Source organism: Ixodes scapularis, unplaced genomic scaffold (assembly GCF_016920785.2).
Source record: "Ixodes scapularis isolate PalLabHiFi unplaced genomic scaffold, ASM1692078v2 PGA_scaffold0__279_contigs__length_252992795, whole genome shotgun sequence".
Taxonomy (NCBI): Eukaryota; Metazoa; Arthropoda; class Arachnida; order Ixodida; family Ixodidae; genus Ixodes; species Ixodes scapularis.
Genome location: NW_024609835.1, coordinates 219961888 through 219976978, shown reverse-complemented (window position 1 = coordinate 219976978; position 15091 = coordinate 219961888). Strand labels below are relative to the sequence as shown.

The following is a 15091-nucleotide window of genomic DNA, read 5'->3' as shown; positions in this document are numbered from 1 at the left end:
TGTTTTTTGTACGTTTGATATGTGGCCTGTAAATTGTATAACAGCGATGTGGCCATTACTGACACCGAAAAAAATAATATCCAGAACAAGGTGTTTTACCTGGTATATTTTTGTGAATCAACGGCATTAGTAGATATACGAGGACTTCTGTACCACCTTGCTTTATAATATGGTAGTTACCAAATTCAGTGTAAGTTGACTTTTCGGGGAAAAAAAATACCTGCTTTTTGCAGACTCAAACTATGCATACAAATCAACCGCCATCATGTCAGCATGAGCACAAATCGATCACGTTACGCGAGGAAACTAGTTGAATGACCGAGGCGAAACAGAGTGCACACAAATTATTAAGGCAGTGATCGGAGTACCTGAAATTAACCATTATTTTAAGGGGTCTAAGGAGTAACCAGGGCTAGGCTATCGCTGAGACAGAATAAACTGAAAATCAGGCGTAAGGCTGGTGGCGTGGGAACGCGAATTCTCGCCGCCATCCTTGCGCCTGTAGCACGAGTGATAAATTTAGTGGATCATCGAGCTTCCCACCTGTTCTAAGCTTTCCTCAGATTTGACGCCTTCGTGTTTTTCGATTATGCTCATGAATTGTTTCTTAAGGTCCTTCGTGTATTTTTACGAATAATAAAAATTAACAGATTTCGGTAATTGTTTTACGTGTGGTGACGAATAGACTCCTACATTATGTCCCTCTGGTCGAATAACACACCTGGACAAACCACATTAATGTTGCTTTCAGGGATATTTGAACTCAAACTTGTAAAATCTAAAAAAGAAGAAAAAAAAAACTGTATATGCAGAGGGCTGACGTCTGATCCATTTCTGCAGTGGTTAGATTTGGTCACTGCGTTAGCCTTATCACGTACATTATTAGAATGCGTATATGATTTGTAAATACGTTATAGAATGTGTGCGTGGAGAATGAAAATTTGGTGTCAAGCTTGTGCACCAACTGCTTCACGTCTAAAAACGCCATGATTGAAAGCGTCACGTACGCAGGTGAGATATGAATTAATCATTTGTTGCCGTTACTCTAATAATGTAATGAACTGCAATTACAAATTACCGAACGCTAAATTAAATTAATTGCCGTTACAAATTGTTTTCGTTCAAAATTAACAGAATATTTCTCTCGTTACGTTACAAATTGCTTCCACATTAGTTTTCCCGTAACCTTATCAAGAAAGCAATAGAACCAATGTTGATGTTTACAAAAAGGTTCTGCACTACAGCTTTCCATTTCCCATACTCCCGTTTTATCGTAGTTTCTTTTTAAATAAAAAATATATTTAAGAGAAAGGATGTAGGTGGACATTCATTCACCTGCAGGCTGACAAGGCAGCTAAAGCTGCAACCCCACCCGCCTTACCGCTAACTTATTATAACCGGAAATGATCCCTGCAATTCTTCAGGCGAAGCTAGCGGTGCGCATGCTCAGTAGAAGCGTCTACCTATGCTAGGAGATTCGGAGGTAAGAAATCTATCTACGGAAGCTCCCTTTTGAAACGGGCGTTTTGAGAGTGAGCGCAAGGCCTCAAAGCTGCGGTCTCGTGCCTGTGACTTTGTTGAGGTGGCGAGAGACATCGAAAAAGTTGGAAAGGGTGAAACAGTTGTACAAGTAAAAAAAAAAACGAAAAATGAAATACGAAGAAATTTCGTCTTCCCGGGAGAGCTAAAGCACAATGGAAAGGCGATGGAAAGAGGCAGTGACTGCTCGTCGTTGTCGTTTTGATCTTTTTCCTCGCATATTTGTATATGTCTTGAACGTTTTTCTCGTGGATCTACCGGGTGATTCAAGGAGACGGCAGGCTGTTTAAATCGACCGGAAAATTCGGTTTCCCAACCTATCGCACTACAACTTTGTGCAGCGTTGCCCACAGATGGTGCTTTTTTTTTTTTTTTTTGTAAAATTTGCAAATAGCGAACTTAATTGATGATAAAGTAAAGAAAGAAAAAGGCTTAGCTCCTATTGAAACGCAGCTTTGCCATCGGTCTTCAAACAACACGACGCTGTTTCGCACGGGACACAAGAGATGGCGCAACGAACGCCGCCAACGAACGAGCATACGGCGCCGAGAGCAAGCGTCTTTAGCAGACAATCTTTTTGACTCAAAAGCGGAGCGCGTTCCGCGGGCGGCGACAGTCGCAGAAACAAAAACAGGCGCGGTAACAACAAAGAACTGCAGTTCCTTGTCTGCTAAATAAGCCGTCTCTCGGCGTCGTCTGCTCGTTCGTTGGCGGCAGTTGGCGTTGCGAGCGCTTGCGCTATCTCTAGTCTCCCGTGCGAAACGGCGCCGTGTTGTTTGCAGACCGGTGGCGTCGCTTCATTTCCATAGGAGCTAAGCCTTTTCTTTCTTTACTTCTTCCTCGGGTAAACACGCTCTTTGCAAATTTTACAAAAAAAAAAAAAAAAGCACCATCTGTGGGCAACGCTGCACAAAGTCGTAGCGCGATAGGTTAAGAAACCGAATTTTCCGGTCGATTTAAAGAGCCTGGCGTCTCCTTGAATCACCCGGTAGTGACCGGTCATAAAAAATTGTGTTTTCTTTTTTGGTCATTCTCTTCTTCGCGGCGTTTTCTGTTTTGTTCTACTTGCTCTATCTTTGGGCTGCTGAACTGCCTGCTCATATTGCTCCCGTTGTTTATTATGTTCATTATTTTCTAAAAAGTAACGAGTAATTAAATTAATCCGTTACCGATATTTTGTAACGAAATTACATTACAAATTACTTACGAAAAAAAGTAATGTGGCAATACAAAATTACCTGATGAAGTAACTGATTACAAGTAGTCCGTTACCTGTAAGGGATTGCTTCCCAATTCTGATTTTAATATACACTTTTTATATTTGATCAAAAGCAAGGAATTCAGCAACAATTTAAATATTTTTAGTTCATAAAAGTGTGAGGGCGCTAATATATTCACACGTAATTAATTTTTAGGTATTGTATTAAATTTGAGAGAGAGTATGCAAAACAGAAAGGTAAATGTTTATTATATATTTTTTTTATATTACTAGGCTTTGTGGTGCCAGGAAAAAATGTACTGTTAACCTAATTGGGAGATTGGTTAGAGAAAACTAACCCCTCGACCTTAAAAAAAAAAAAAAGTTTTCCTGATTTTAATATTGCCGCCTCGGTTGGCTAAGATGAGATCAGGTTGTACACAGCCTGGTGGTCGTGTAATTATTCTTACGCTATGCACCTCGAAAGGGGCAGAGGAGTAGTCGCACTGCACTCTCCAAGTTGACCTTCTACAACGCTAAATTGTATTGCCGGATCGTAAAATGTTATCGTTTTTCTACTGCGCAAACCTTAATTTCAAATTGTGTGCTTTTCTTTGCGTCAGTTCCTTTCTCACAGATCATTCGAATGCTCGAAATGCTTACTTTACAGATAATCTGTTTGCCTTATCTCGAATTAGTATTTTCAGAGGAGAGAAGGTTTTATTTTTCCCTCGCGTTTTTCCGCACAGGTGGCCTGGGCGTGACAATCCGGCGGCTGTCTGTCCCGCGCTGGGTACGCAACGGCACGGAGACTCCGGTGGTGCTGGACTGCGAGTACGTGTACAACGAGAATGACCTGAAGCTGGTGGTCAAGTGGTTCTTCAACGACGGTTTGGAGCCTGTGTACCAGTGGATCCCCGAGATGAAGTCCCGGGAGGCTTTTGGCGTGCTCCAGGGCCGCCTGGACCCTTCGTTCTCTGTGAACTCGAGGGACGACTATTCCCAGTACCGCGCCATCCGCATCCTCAGACCCACGAGGGAGCTCAGCGGCAAGTACACCTGCGTCGTTGCATCGCTAGCGGGACAGGATTCCAGGCACCAGCACATGACCGTCTACGGTGAGTGTCGGCGAATACACGATCCTAGAAAGTTGTCTGAAAAAAAAAAAAAAAAAAAAACCATTACTGCCGGGTGTGTAGGTGATTTGGGAGGAGGACGTTTTTTATGGCCGTGGGCACTTTGCGCAGCGTCTCGTATGTGGGGAAGTTGCCTTGCTGCATGCCCGAACCAGAGGAAAAACACGTAGGCAGGATTTCGAAATTACAGGAGGACAGTTAAGCTTTGCCTTTCAGAGTGGAACGGGATAGCTAACTATACGCCTCGCAAGTGGGTTCATTTTCGTCTTCTGCGCATGAGAAAGGAAGTAGCGGTGACGTCAGGACGCCGAGCCCTGATTGGCTGATCGCGACCCCCTATCTGGGCGTCATCTGCTCCTTGGCAATGTAGTCTGCTCGCAACGTCGTCTGCGTCTGTCTTGCGTTTCCCGGGACTTCGCCTTTCAGAGAGGGCAGACAAAATAACTCAAGCGGTACGTTGTTTTTGTCTAACAACTAGCAGACGCGCATCCAGGAGGGAAGTCAAAGGACTCACTGGCGAGGTGTCCCGAGGCGCCGAGGTTTGTTTGCTAAGACCCGACAGGTGACCGTGTTAGTGTCCGCAAGTTCCCTCCCAAATACTTTTTCCCTCCTTTCGTGTGCGGCGAGACCCCTCGTTCTTTAACGGCGTCTGCTTTACGTCTGCTAGTCAAAGCGATGGCTGCTTTACCTTTCCTGCGTCTGTCGGAGATTCACCGCTTTTTCACCGGCGAGAGTCACCGATGCCTCGGGAAACAAGGAGATAACAAGAGGAAGAAATTGACCTCTTAATCTAAAACTGAGGTCAGCGATCAAAGTATAATACGGGAAGGGTTCAGAAGGGTCGCGCGGGCATATTCCATTCAGCACGCCAGCCGGTCGTGGACAGACGGTCGCCGAGTCGCGGAGTGCCTGCTAGGCCTAACTGCTGAACTCGCTTGGTCGCGTTCGGTGGAATCGTGGCCGTTGGAGCTTTTCCCGGGTGTTTGTTGATCCAGCGTTCTTGTTCGTCGTGGTCTGTTTCAAGTACTTTTTACTTTTTTCTTGCTGCTTGAAGTCGGGACGCGTGAGAAGCGCGCGTAGAAAAATAAACGTCCGTGGGTCGTTGCGACTGCGACGCTGTCGGCCATGCTTATTTGATCGTAAGAAGTGCGTAAGACAGCTTCCGAGCTGTCGTAGGATTTCGTCGTAACCTGCTCAACACTTACGAAAATTTCGTTTCGTGAATACGAATTTGTTCTTAAGTTTTGTCTTACGCATATTTTTTGAGTAAGATCGTTTCGTGAATCTGGCCTCTGCACTTCCGAAAGTCGCAGGAAAGGTAAGAAAGACGCAGACGAAGTTGCGAGCAGACGACGTTGCAAAGGAGCAGACGACGCTCAGATAGGGGGTCGCGATCAGCCAATCAGGGCTCGGCGTTCTGACGTCACCGCTACCCCCTGCGCAAGAAGCAGACGAACTTGCCCTCCGCATAAACACAGCTCGTTCGCAAGCCTGTATGCGCGGCGTAGTCGGTAGCGTGTCTGGCACGCAACTGAAGGTTGTGGGTTCGATCCCGCTCCGCCCGAAATTCTTCGAATGTGTTGCTTAAGGCAAAATAAGGAGTTATTAATAAATCTCAATTTTCCGTTCCCACCGACGCCCACGCCGGTTTTTCTGCAACATGAGCTACTTGAAACTATCGCCATCAGAACGAAAACGCGCTGAAAGTTATATCACGTGCCAGTCACCCTGACGGCCAATTTATGGCCGTCAGGGTGAGAGTGGGCGCCTTTAGGGCGCCCACAGATGTGAATAATTACCTTTAATATTCATAAAGCCCCAATCAGTTTATTTTATTTGGAGGTGCTGTTAGTCACAAGCGAATCTCATCCAACACTTCACTTTTGTCCTGATACCCTCAAAGCAGAGTTTTACATAAATAATCTAGTTAGCTAGCATGAACGAGCCTACAGTCACTGTTAATCTTACTTCCCTTTGGGTTTTCAAGGTAAAGGGTTATAAATTCTTAAAACTTAAAACATATAAAGCATGGAACGCTTTAGAACAATATATTCTACAAAATCGGTGGCGACCTTTTTTTCAAACAGCCTCTAGCTCCTTTCATGCATTAGGGATATTGCACTTATAGGTTGCTTAATAAATTTAAAAAAAAACGTTTTCAGACTGCTGTCATAAGGGTTTGGAGAAGCCCATTCCATTGTGATTTATTTTCGTTTTCAACCACCATGCGCCTCCATCACGTCTTACTTCTTCAAAAGCAGCCGAGATGCAGCACCTCTGGGCAATTGCATGCGTGTGCAAAAAAGTTTGTGTGACAATTCCATATTAGATATGCATTGCATCTCTGCGAAGGGTCACGGTCATTACGGCAAGATTTATAAGTCCCGAGGTTTGGCGTGTAAAACCCTAAAACGTGTTCATATCGTGCTCATGTTTTTGTCTAGTTTCTTGGATCAGCACGTTAGGTACTCTTTGAGTAGCCGGCGCACGTGCGCCGTTTGCTAGAAACACGACCAGCTTACTGATGGAGTCCGTCCTCGCATTTCCAGAGAGCTAAAGATTTCCCAATGGTGTGCATAATGTTTGGCAGATGTTATGTCCGCCTTTACATTTTGGAAGTTTGCGCCCCAGTAACATCAAATTTCTTCATAAAGTGTTTAATAGTTTATTCCATTCGCTTGCTTCCAAGTGTCAGTTACACACGTGATGTGAAATCGAATGTTGTATTCTACTCATAATTCTAATTGAGAGGGGTGTTTGTTTGTTTTCGTAAAACGTGCGATGTTTTTATGGGGATATTTTTTTTATTGAAGGCTCCACGACGTGTTAATGCGAACGATTTAGTTCAAAACTAATTTATTTTAACACGCATGTTTATGTTGTCTTAATTTATGCGCTTATCTTCTTGCCCGTTTGTCGAAATTTTCAGAGTCACTGCTCAAGAAAATTGCTTAAAATTGGCCAGGCTGAAGCCAAGCCAACGATTTTGAGGTCACAGTTGTAGGAATTCTGCGTCTTAAAATCACCTGTTCTAGCAGCGGGAAGTGTACGCAACCTGCTTACTGACTTACTTTTTTTTTAGAGCGCAGCTCTTAGGCGCCTGTTTCCGGCTTGAGCGGCGTCGCCGTCGCCGTCGGCGTAACCGCGCGTTGCATGCCACTGAGGTTGCATGCAACCTGTATTGCATGCAGCCCGTCGTGGTCAGCGTAATTACGGGTTGCATGCAACACAAGTTGCTTTTAATTCTACTTGCATGCAACCCGTGTTGCATGCAACACGTCGGAGTCGCCGGGTTGCATGCAACCCGGTGACGCCCCGAGGCTACCCGACCCCCCCCCCCCCCCCCAACCCGAGGTCACATGTCCCCCCTAGGTCACGGGACACCCCGATGTCATGTGACTCCCCGAGGTTACGTGACGCCCCGAGGACACGTGACCCCCGAGGTCACGTGACCCCTCCCCCCAAGGTCACGTGACCCCCCCTCCCCGAGGAGACGTAACCCCCCTCCCCTTGGTCACGTGAACCCTTCCCCCCCCCAGAGTCCACATGACCCCCGCTCAGTACCCTGCCCACCTCCTCCTACTCAAAAGCTGTGCTCTAATTCGGCGTTACAGGCAGTTTTTCATTTTTCATTTTTCAATTTCACGATGTCACGTTTTATCAATCTTGTAAAACGACGAATAATCGTAGACACCTTTTAAATAATATCCGGTTAATTTTGTTAAAGCAAGGGTGATAAGAAGAGCATCTATTTTAATTTCGTTGAGTGCTTTCGAGCTTAACGTTGTTTGCGCTCTATGTATTAGCTTTATTATGAATAAAGCATCTAAGTAAGAGCTACCAATTTATGCCAATGTTTTGTTGGTGGACGAAATGCCAACGATGGTACCAGTCTGCGTCAGAATCGTCGACATTTAATTGCCATGGTTTAGCAATTCGTAGTTGCAATCCGACGTGACTCTGTCCGGGTACACGCCGCGGCTGTGCGACGGTCGCACGTCACAGCTCTTTCAACCATTCTCTCGAACAGTTGCTCATTTTTGCGCCGCCACTGAGAATAGCGGGACGTGCAGCACTATGGGGCGGTATACAGTAGTGAACGAAAGATATGATATTTTGTTTCTCTTACAGAAGTAATGCTCCACGTCTAGTGATTATTCAATAATATTGTGTTTTAATATGGTACACCATAATGCAGCCTTTTTAGCCACCAGAGGTCGGTTGTTGCGACACCGGTAGGTTTCATTTATTTTTCAAATTGCGCCTTCTTCTTCGTCACCTCGTGGCCGTTCGCAGTCACCTACGTTTTCCTTTTGTAAGAAAAGAATATTGAATTCCTATGGTTTTTATAATGGGTTATTTTTATATAAGCATATTTAGCAGGCAATGGGAAGAGTACGCGGTGTCATATTTTGTCACAACAGCCAGATTATTGACCACGTCCTCTTGCACCGCTGTAACCAGGTTTGCAATAAATATCGATTAAAAAAATTAATTCATATTTAATTAAGCATCAGTTTCTACTATAAATACGTTAATGTAGTGTTCCACTACAGTTTTTATATCTTTATCATAGTTAAAAGAAAGGTTATCCACGTAAAACCGAAATATCATATCTTTTTGTTCACTACTGTATGTCGAGTTACGGCCGGGGATATGTCTTCAGTCACCAGCACATGTACAGCTTCAATATCTCGACGACGAAAATAATCCCTGGGGAAGGGGTACAAGGGGAACAAAGGAAAAACACAATTCTCCAAACATAACCAGGTGACTGGTGTGCTACCAAAAAAATCCGCCTGGTCCTGGTGTCGACCACTTAGCTGGTAGAGTGCTCCAATAGTAATGGAGAGGTGCCTGGTTCAATACGAGGGCCAAGCGGATCTTTTCTGTCTCGCACCAGTCACCTGGCTGTGTCTGGAGAATTGTGTTTGTTCTCTGTCCCCCTTGTTCCCCTTCTCCAGGGATTATTTTCGCCATTCATTTCCAGGTTGCTTGCACCTTTGCATTTAGTTGCATTATAATTCAACCTCTCGCTGTTTTTTAGCCTCAGCGGCAAAATATGAGAAATATTTCGAAACATTGAGACGTTTATAGTCGGCCCAGTTTACATCGTATTAAAATGAGCTGCTGGGCTAGTTGGTTATGCATAATTACAATGCAGTGCAAAGACAACACAGGAAGGAGACAGAGATAGGAAAGAACGCTACTCAAAACTAGGTATTTAGTGTATGTATCGTGAAAGAGGAAAACAAAGCGACAAACGCGATGAAAATCTACACTAATGGTCGTGAAAGAGGCGAACGAAGTGAGAATTGCGATGAAACTCAGAAAAAAAAATAAGACACTTCGATCTACACTGATGGCTAATTTAAATTACCCCTCCAAAAAAAAAAAATAATTGATCAAAAAATATATTTAGTTACTTGCTAGGTTTAAGAAAAAATATCTAGATATTGCTGCTCCTTTTGAGACTGTGCGACGGAGAGCGCACTTATGCATTGTTCCCGTGAGTCATGATAGTTTTAGCCTTATAGATCTCTCTAGCCCTCTTGCTGTGGTTGCGCTTGAGGACTATAGTGTGATTGAACAGAGGGGTGAAGGCACACTCTCTGACATGGATCACAAGATGCCCTGATGGTGATGATTGAAGAGCTAACCCAAAGGAAAAATATATCAATGTTACCCTGTTTGGCAGTCAATGTTTTCTAGTGGACCGCTGACTGTGCCTGACTGTACGTCAAGCATGTCTGATTGGCCAACAAGTTACTCTAACCGACAGTCAAACTCCAGTCAGACTCCACTTGTCGGCTTTCTGACGGTTTCCTGGTGGCAGTCGGCCGCGGCGAAATGCCATTAAGATGTCTTGGTGGCGATTCTGATTGTATATCGATTGGCTCTGACTGTACGTCAAAAAGCTTTGACGTGCAGACAGACGTACGGTCAAAGGACGTAAAGTCCCTATTGAAAATTCCATCAAGGTACGTAAAATGGGACACTGACTGCCAGTCAGCAGCCCTGGTGGAACGTGCCCTGATGGTCCATCAGATGACGCCTGACTGCCACTGATGGAATGTCCCAAATTACGTATGTGGTGGTCTTTGATGGAACGTACTGTGGTGGTCTTTGATGGAACGTATTGTGGTGGTCTTTGATGGAACGTATTGTGGTGGTCTTTGATGGGACATATTTGATGGAAGGTGTGATTGTGATCACTGCTGAGCTGATAGGATAGGCTAACCAGATTGCAGCGTTGCCAGAGAAACTATTACATACTTTCGACTGCCATAGGGTCCCTGCAAGTTAACTTCAAGAAGAACAGCCAATAAAATGACAAGTAAAATGCAACATCAAACCTGTTGTATCTTTATTAGGTCACAGAAAACGCCTGCCTTGAGCGATGCTCGATCTGAAAAGGTAAAACAAACAGCACAGTTAGAATAAATTAAGTTAAAGCAAGTGGTAACTGCAATGGTGGAACTGACAAATGGTGATTTGGAGCTCTTGTAGCAGGCAAAAACTGGTTTTGGGGCAGACATTCTCACTATTGCGTCATTTCCAATGCAGAAGTTCAAAAATGCTATAACAACTTGGAACCTAATGCCGGTGCTGAGGGTTTCTCAGCAATGGTGACAGCTGCTCATATTGAATTCAAACAAGGGAATAAGTGTGTGCCTGTCCTTATTTCTTGTTTTTTTTCTTTCACTTTTGAAATTTTCGTTTTTTAGGCAACAGAAACATTCCTTCACAAACGGGCCCGCGTGCACCCAAAGCATGTTTCAGAGAAACCCCCTCGATGTCTGAACCTTTCGGGACGATCGACCGTATACTTTAATTCACAAAACGTATGCGACTAGGCTGAAGCTAGAGAGCAAGCATGCATGCTACGACAGGCAGCCCTGGCTTAACCCTTAGCAAAAAGAGGCCGTACTTCAAACGAAGTTGAAATATATTTAGTACGAATATTCATTTTGTATTTATTCTGTATTATTTTGGCCGCATTCGAAATACGCGCGTAATGTATTCAAAATACATTATAAATATGATTAAAAAAATATTTTAGATATACCAAAAATAATATTCCTTCACACTCAAGATGCCATTTGTGGATTAAAAACCGGTCACACAATTTTTTTTTTTATTTTCGATTTTGTCAGCAAATGGTGTCCCTGTGGTATTTGAAGGCACTACTAAATACATCTCACAAAGCCACATTAGAAACGAACACAAACACAAACACCATGACGCACTGCAGAGCTCATTCACAGTCCCTTTGACTGCTCTAGAGCCTTATATAGCCTACATATTGAAGGTAATAATTTTTTCGGTGACCACCTCTGCGCTTATTAAGGTTACAAGTATCCGATCTTCTCCTCGGGAGTCTGTCAAGGGGGAAACAGTGTTTTGAAGTTCGTGGACGATATCTCTTACTAAAAGGCATTGGTACAACTAATAACAATTCGGCACAGTCCCTAAAACAATATCCACACAAACGGCTCATAAAATACATGTTATTACTTCTCTGCGTAGCACCATTCAGGGCGAAGGGAATCAAGGCAGTTTCTTCACTTTAAAATACTGTAAACGACTTTATTTTCGTGGGGGCGTGATTCTCGCAAGTTGGCGAATCGCCTACAATTCAGAAAATATAGGTCGCGTGAAAAATTCCGGCAAAATGTAAAAACATTAAAATCTATATTGCGATCCCAGCGCGTCGCGAAAATTAGAATTTGCGAATTATTCCAAAACTCCAACTTTGACCTATACCGCAAAATATTGAGCCCGCGAAAAATAAATATTTTACAGTAGTTGTTTTGCCTTTTCTTTTTAGTAGTTGACTATTTAATATGGTAGTTAATGTCACTGTATTAAAGTCACTATTCACATCACGTACAATGGTGAGTATACACGTTCAGTGAACTAACATTGTGCTAACAAAACCATGCCAAACGTATCTGTTCACAGCACCTGCTGAAGCTTTCCAGCATCAGCAAATGTTGTGGTTGTAGTTCCCGAACCCCGTTTGTGATTGGTGTGCAAGGAACTGATCAGGTGTGTTCTTGATAGAAAAAAGGAAACAATAACATAAACTGGGCTGATTTATCAGTGCGATGCTGCGCAATTCAATTACCAAACTAATCAAATGTATTTAGGCGCTTCAGTGTACTCCATATCTGCTTGAAGCGAACTTCAGAAGGGGAGCTTTTAAATATTTTGGTAGTTTAAGTCAAACTACCAAAGTATTGCAGTCAAAAGGTACTTAGAGTATAACACAACAGTATTTACGATTTTCAGGTATTTTAAGAGTATTCTGCACGTATTCTTGATTGCTCCATTTTTTATGGTTGGAGTATATTTTGAATGAATTAAATAAATATTTCAAGAAATATATGCAAAAGGTATTTTGTGCCTATTAATTTAGTATTTACATATTTCAAAACGCATGAAGGAAACTTCAAATGTAGTTTAAGTAAAGGTATTTTAAAATGATTTTTAGGAGTATATTTTAGTACTAAGTAACAAAAAAAGAAGTTTATATTTTCGGTATATTTTTCGTGTACTTACAATTATGAATTGTATTTCAAATACACTCAAATTAGAATGTGGCATATTTCAAACGTATTAGTTTTCGCTAAAAAAAATTGCCCTCTTTTACGGAGAAATTCTCTGGCACCTATGCTGCCGGAAAGGTCATCCGTAATTCTAATGGCGGAAAAATCCTTTTAAACACATACACAATCCGTAAATAAAAGGACAATCCGCAAAACAGATTACGGAAAGTGCTCTACTATCCGTAACGCTATTCAAGAGCTGTCCGTAAAACAACGGACTGGAATATGCATTCCGTAAAACCTATTACAAAAATCGCTCTAGTATTCGTAAAAGTGCTTAAAAGTTGTCGGTAAAAGGGCAAACAGAGTAGGCTTTCCGTAACTTATATTACGGAAAGCACTCTTGAGTATCCGTAATCCTATGCGGAGCACAAGTTTGTCTGCTTCTTGCACAGGGATTGCGGTGATGTCAGAAGGTCGAGCTTTTATTGGCTGATTGAACAAAAAAAAAAAATAGGGGGTAGAGTTCATGGTGTCTAGCATTGTGGTCTACCCACTATACCCTTCCAATCAAAGCCAATGAGAGCTCGTCACCGTTCTGACATCACCGTAATGTCTGTGCAACAAGCAGACGACTTGCTCTCCGCATAGGGCGGTGTCAATAGAAAGGTGGGCTGTAAAATGAGCTAGAAGAGTTAATGCCTTCATCCAGCAAGCTGAACTTATCAAAGGTTTTCTTTTTGTGACACAGATTCCCATAAAAATGTTTAAGGTGCAATTCCAGTCTGTGAAAAATAGAACTACATTACTAAAATTTGACAATGGGCACCTATGTATACAATCGAGAGCTGCCACAACCTGTTGTGGAAAGCAGGCAACACAGCTGAGCAATGCATCTGCAGCAAGTTTCCTCAATGTCAGTTGTTTTTTCTTCTGTCAGTTCTGGCATTCAGACCAATGTGCAGAATTATAGAAGTTAGTGGGATTACAAAACATTATCTGCAGTCTGACTGACCACCGCAGTCATTGCATTTTTAAACAGCGATATAAAGCACCTTCTCGACAACACCAAACGTCACTCTCACTCATCTGCGTCGGCACTCATGCTTGAAAATAAAGAGAATGCTGTTTTCACATTCCACAGAGATGGAGCTGTGCCTTTACATGTCACAATGGTGTTCACTGCTAAAATAGACCTTTGGTAAGAATATGAGCTCAATGCTTGTAAGTGCAGATTTCTCCAGTTCATTTAACAGCCAGTCCCTTAGTGATGCTGCCCTATACATAAAGTAATGTTCATTATGACGCTGATACAACCAGGTTTTCTATAAAAAAAAGTTACAGAACTCTGAATTGGAAAAGGATCTCTTTAAACGAATATTGAGTACTCTTTCCTATGCTGCTTGCAGCAATCATGCAATGTCACCAGAATAATTGATAAGAAAATAAGAAAAGTACCTTCGAACACTTCATTTGGGTCCTTGAAGAGCCAAAGTAGAGCCCCCCGTGGTGTTTGGCCTTTGTTTTCAGATGCTGCATGTAACATGATGTGCTAAAGAGAAAACAGAGAAAAACAATTAAATATCTATATCAGATCAACAAGATGTGCAAATTGAGCTTGTGCATAACACACAGCCCCCCTCAGCCCATTTAATTATTAGCCATGAATCTTATACAAAAGTCAAATGGACATTGCCTCTAATTGTTCATCCTGTGACCCGATATCTAAAACCAATGTTTGACTTGAAGGTCTTGTTCTCCTGTTCCTTAGTCAAAACCGATACACTTCAAGCGTAAATTCGTTCGAAACTTAGAAAAAAATGCAAGGCCGGAATTGCAATTGTGATTTGGTTTATAATGTGAAGCATTTCTTGAGAACTGATGAACCAACCGGAAAACTCAATCCAGTTTGAGTAATGCTTTATTTCTAAGGTTAATAAGATGTAGCAGAAGAGTCTATGTAAAACTACCTAAGCTCATATCCCAGACTTTCATAAGTTTGGGCAGCCACTCAAGATCTCCCATTAGAACGAAGGGCTAGTTGCACTCTTTCTCTTTGTCGAATCAGGTGGTCAGCCTCGAGTGCTTAGAGTGTGTGAACATAGAAACTTGATTTTCTCTTTAGATATCCCTGAAGGTTTTCACAGAACTGAGCGGGTGAAAGAGTGCATGTGTACTAAAACTGCTATCAAAATCGTAAGAACGGGGACTGCGGACTAAGCTACTGCTTAGTCCCCAGTCCCCAACCTTACAATTTGGGAGCTCCATCCTACCCACGTTTGAGCACACCTGTGCACACGCTTTTGAGTTGAGCGAGTGGTAAAAACTTTCAGAGTATTTATATGTGGCATGCAAGTCTGTTTGCAAGCTCCACACTTTGTGCACCTGATTACCCCCAAGATGTGATCTAGCCATTCCCTTTACCCCAAGTGCCTACCACTCAAGGGGCTTGCTTGGCCACCTCGTCAGCACATTCTGACTGCGCATTTCTTTTGTTGCCCGTTGAAAAGCGGACCCTTCTTCATAATTTTATCTAAGAGACTGTTCCGATGTGTGCGAACGATGCATTTTGGTGTACCTGCATGCCATACACTCCAATTTACAAGTTAGATTTGGAGCTCACAAAAGCATAGGGTCAAATGCACAATTTTAAAAAGCTTTCTCTC

At 42.8% G+C, this 15091-nt stretch overlaps 1 protein-coding gene across 1 annotated transcript in view; it reads left to right on the top strand.

The window, feature by feature from the left end:
- The first annotated feature begins 986 nt into the window (after positions 1-986).
- LOC8027566 overlaps positions 987-15091 on the top strand; it is a 28868-nt gene continuing 14763 nt past the window's right edge. The window contains exons 1-2 of the mRNA XM_040217145.1: positions 987-1011; positions 3487-3855. Coding sequence (XP_040073079.1) covers positions 987-1011; positions 3487-3855 — 394 coding nt within the window. The remainder of the gene's footprint in view (positions 1012-3486; positions 3856-15091) is intronic.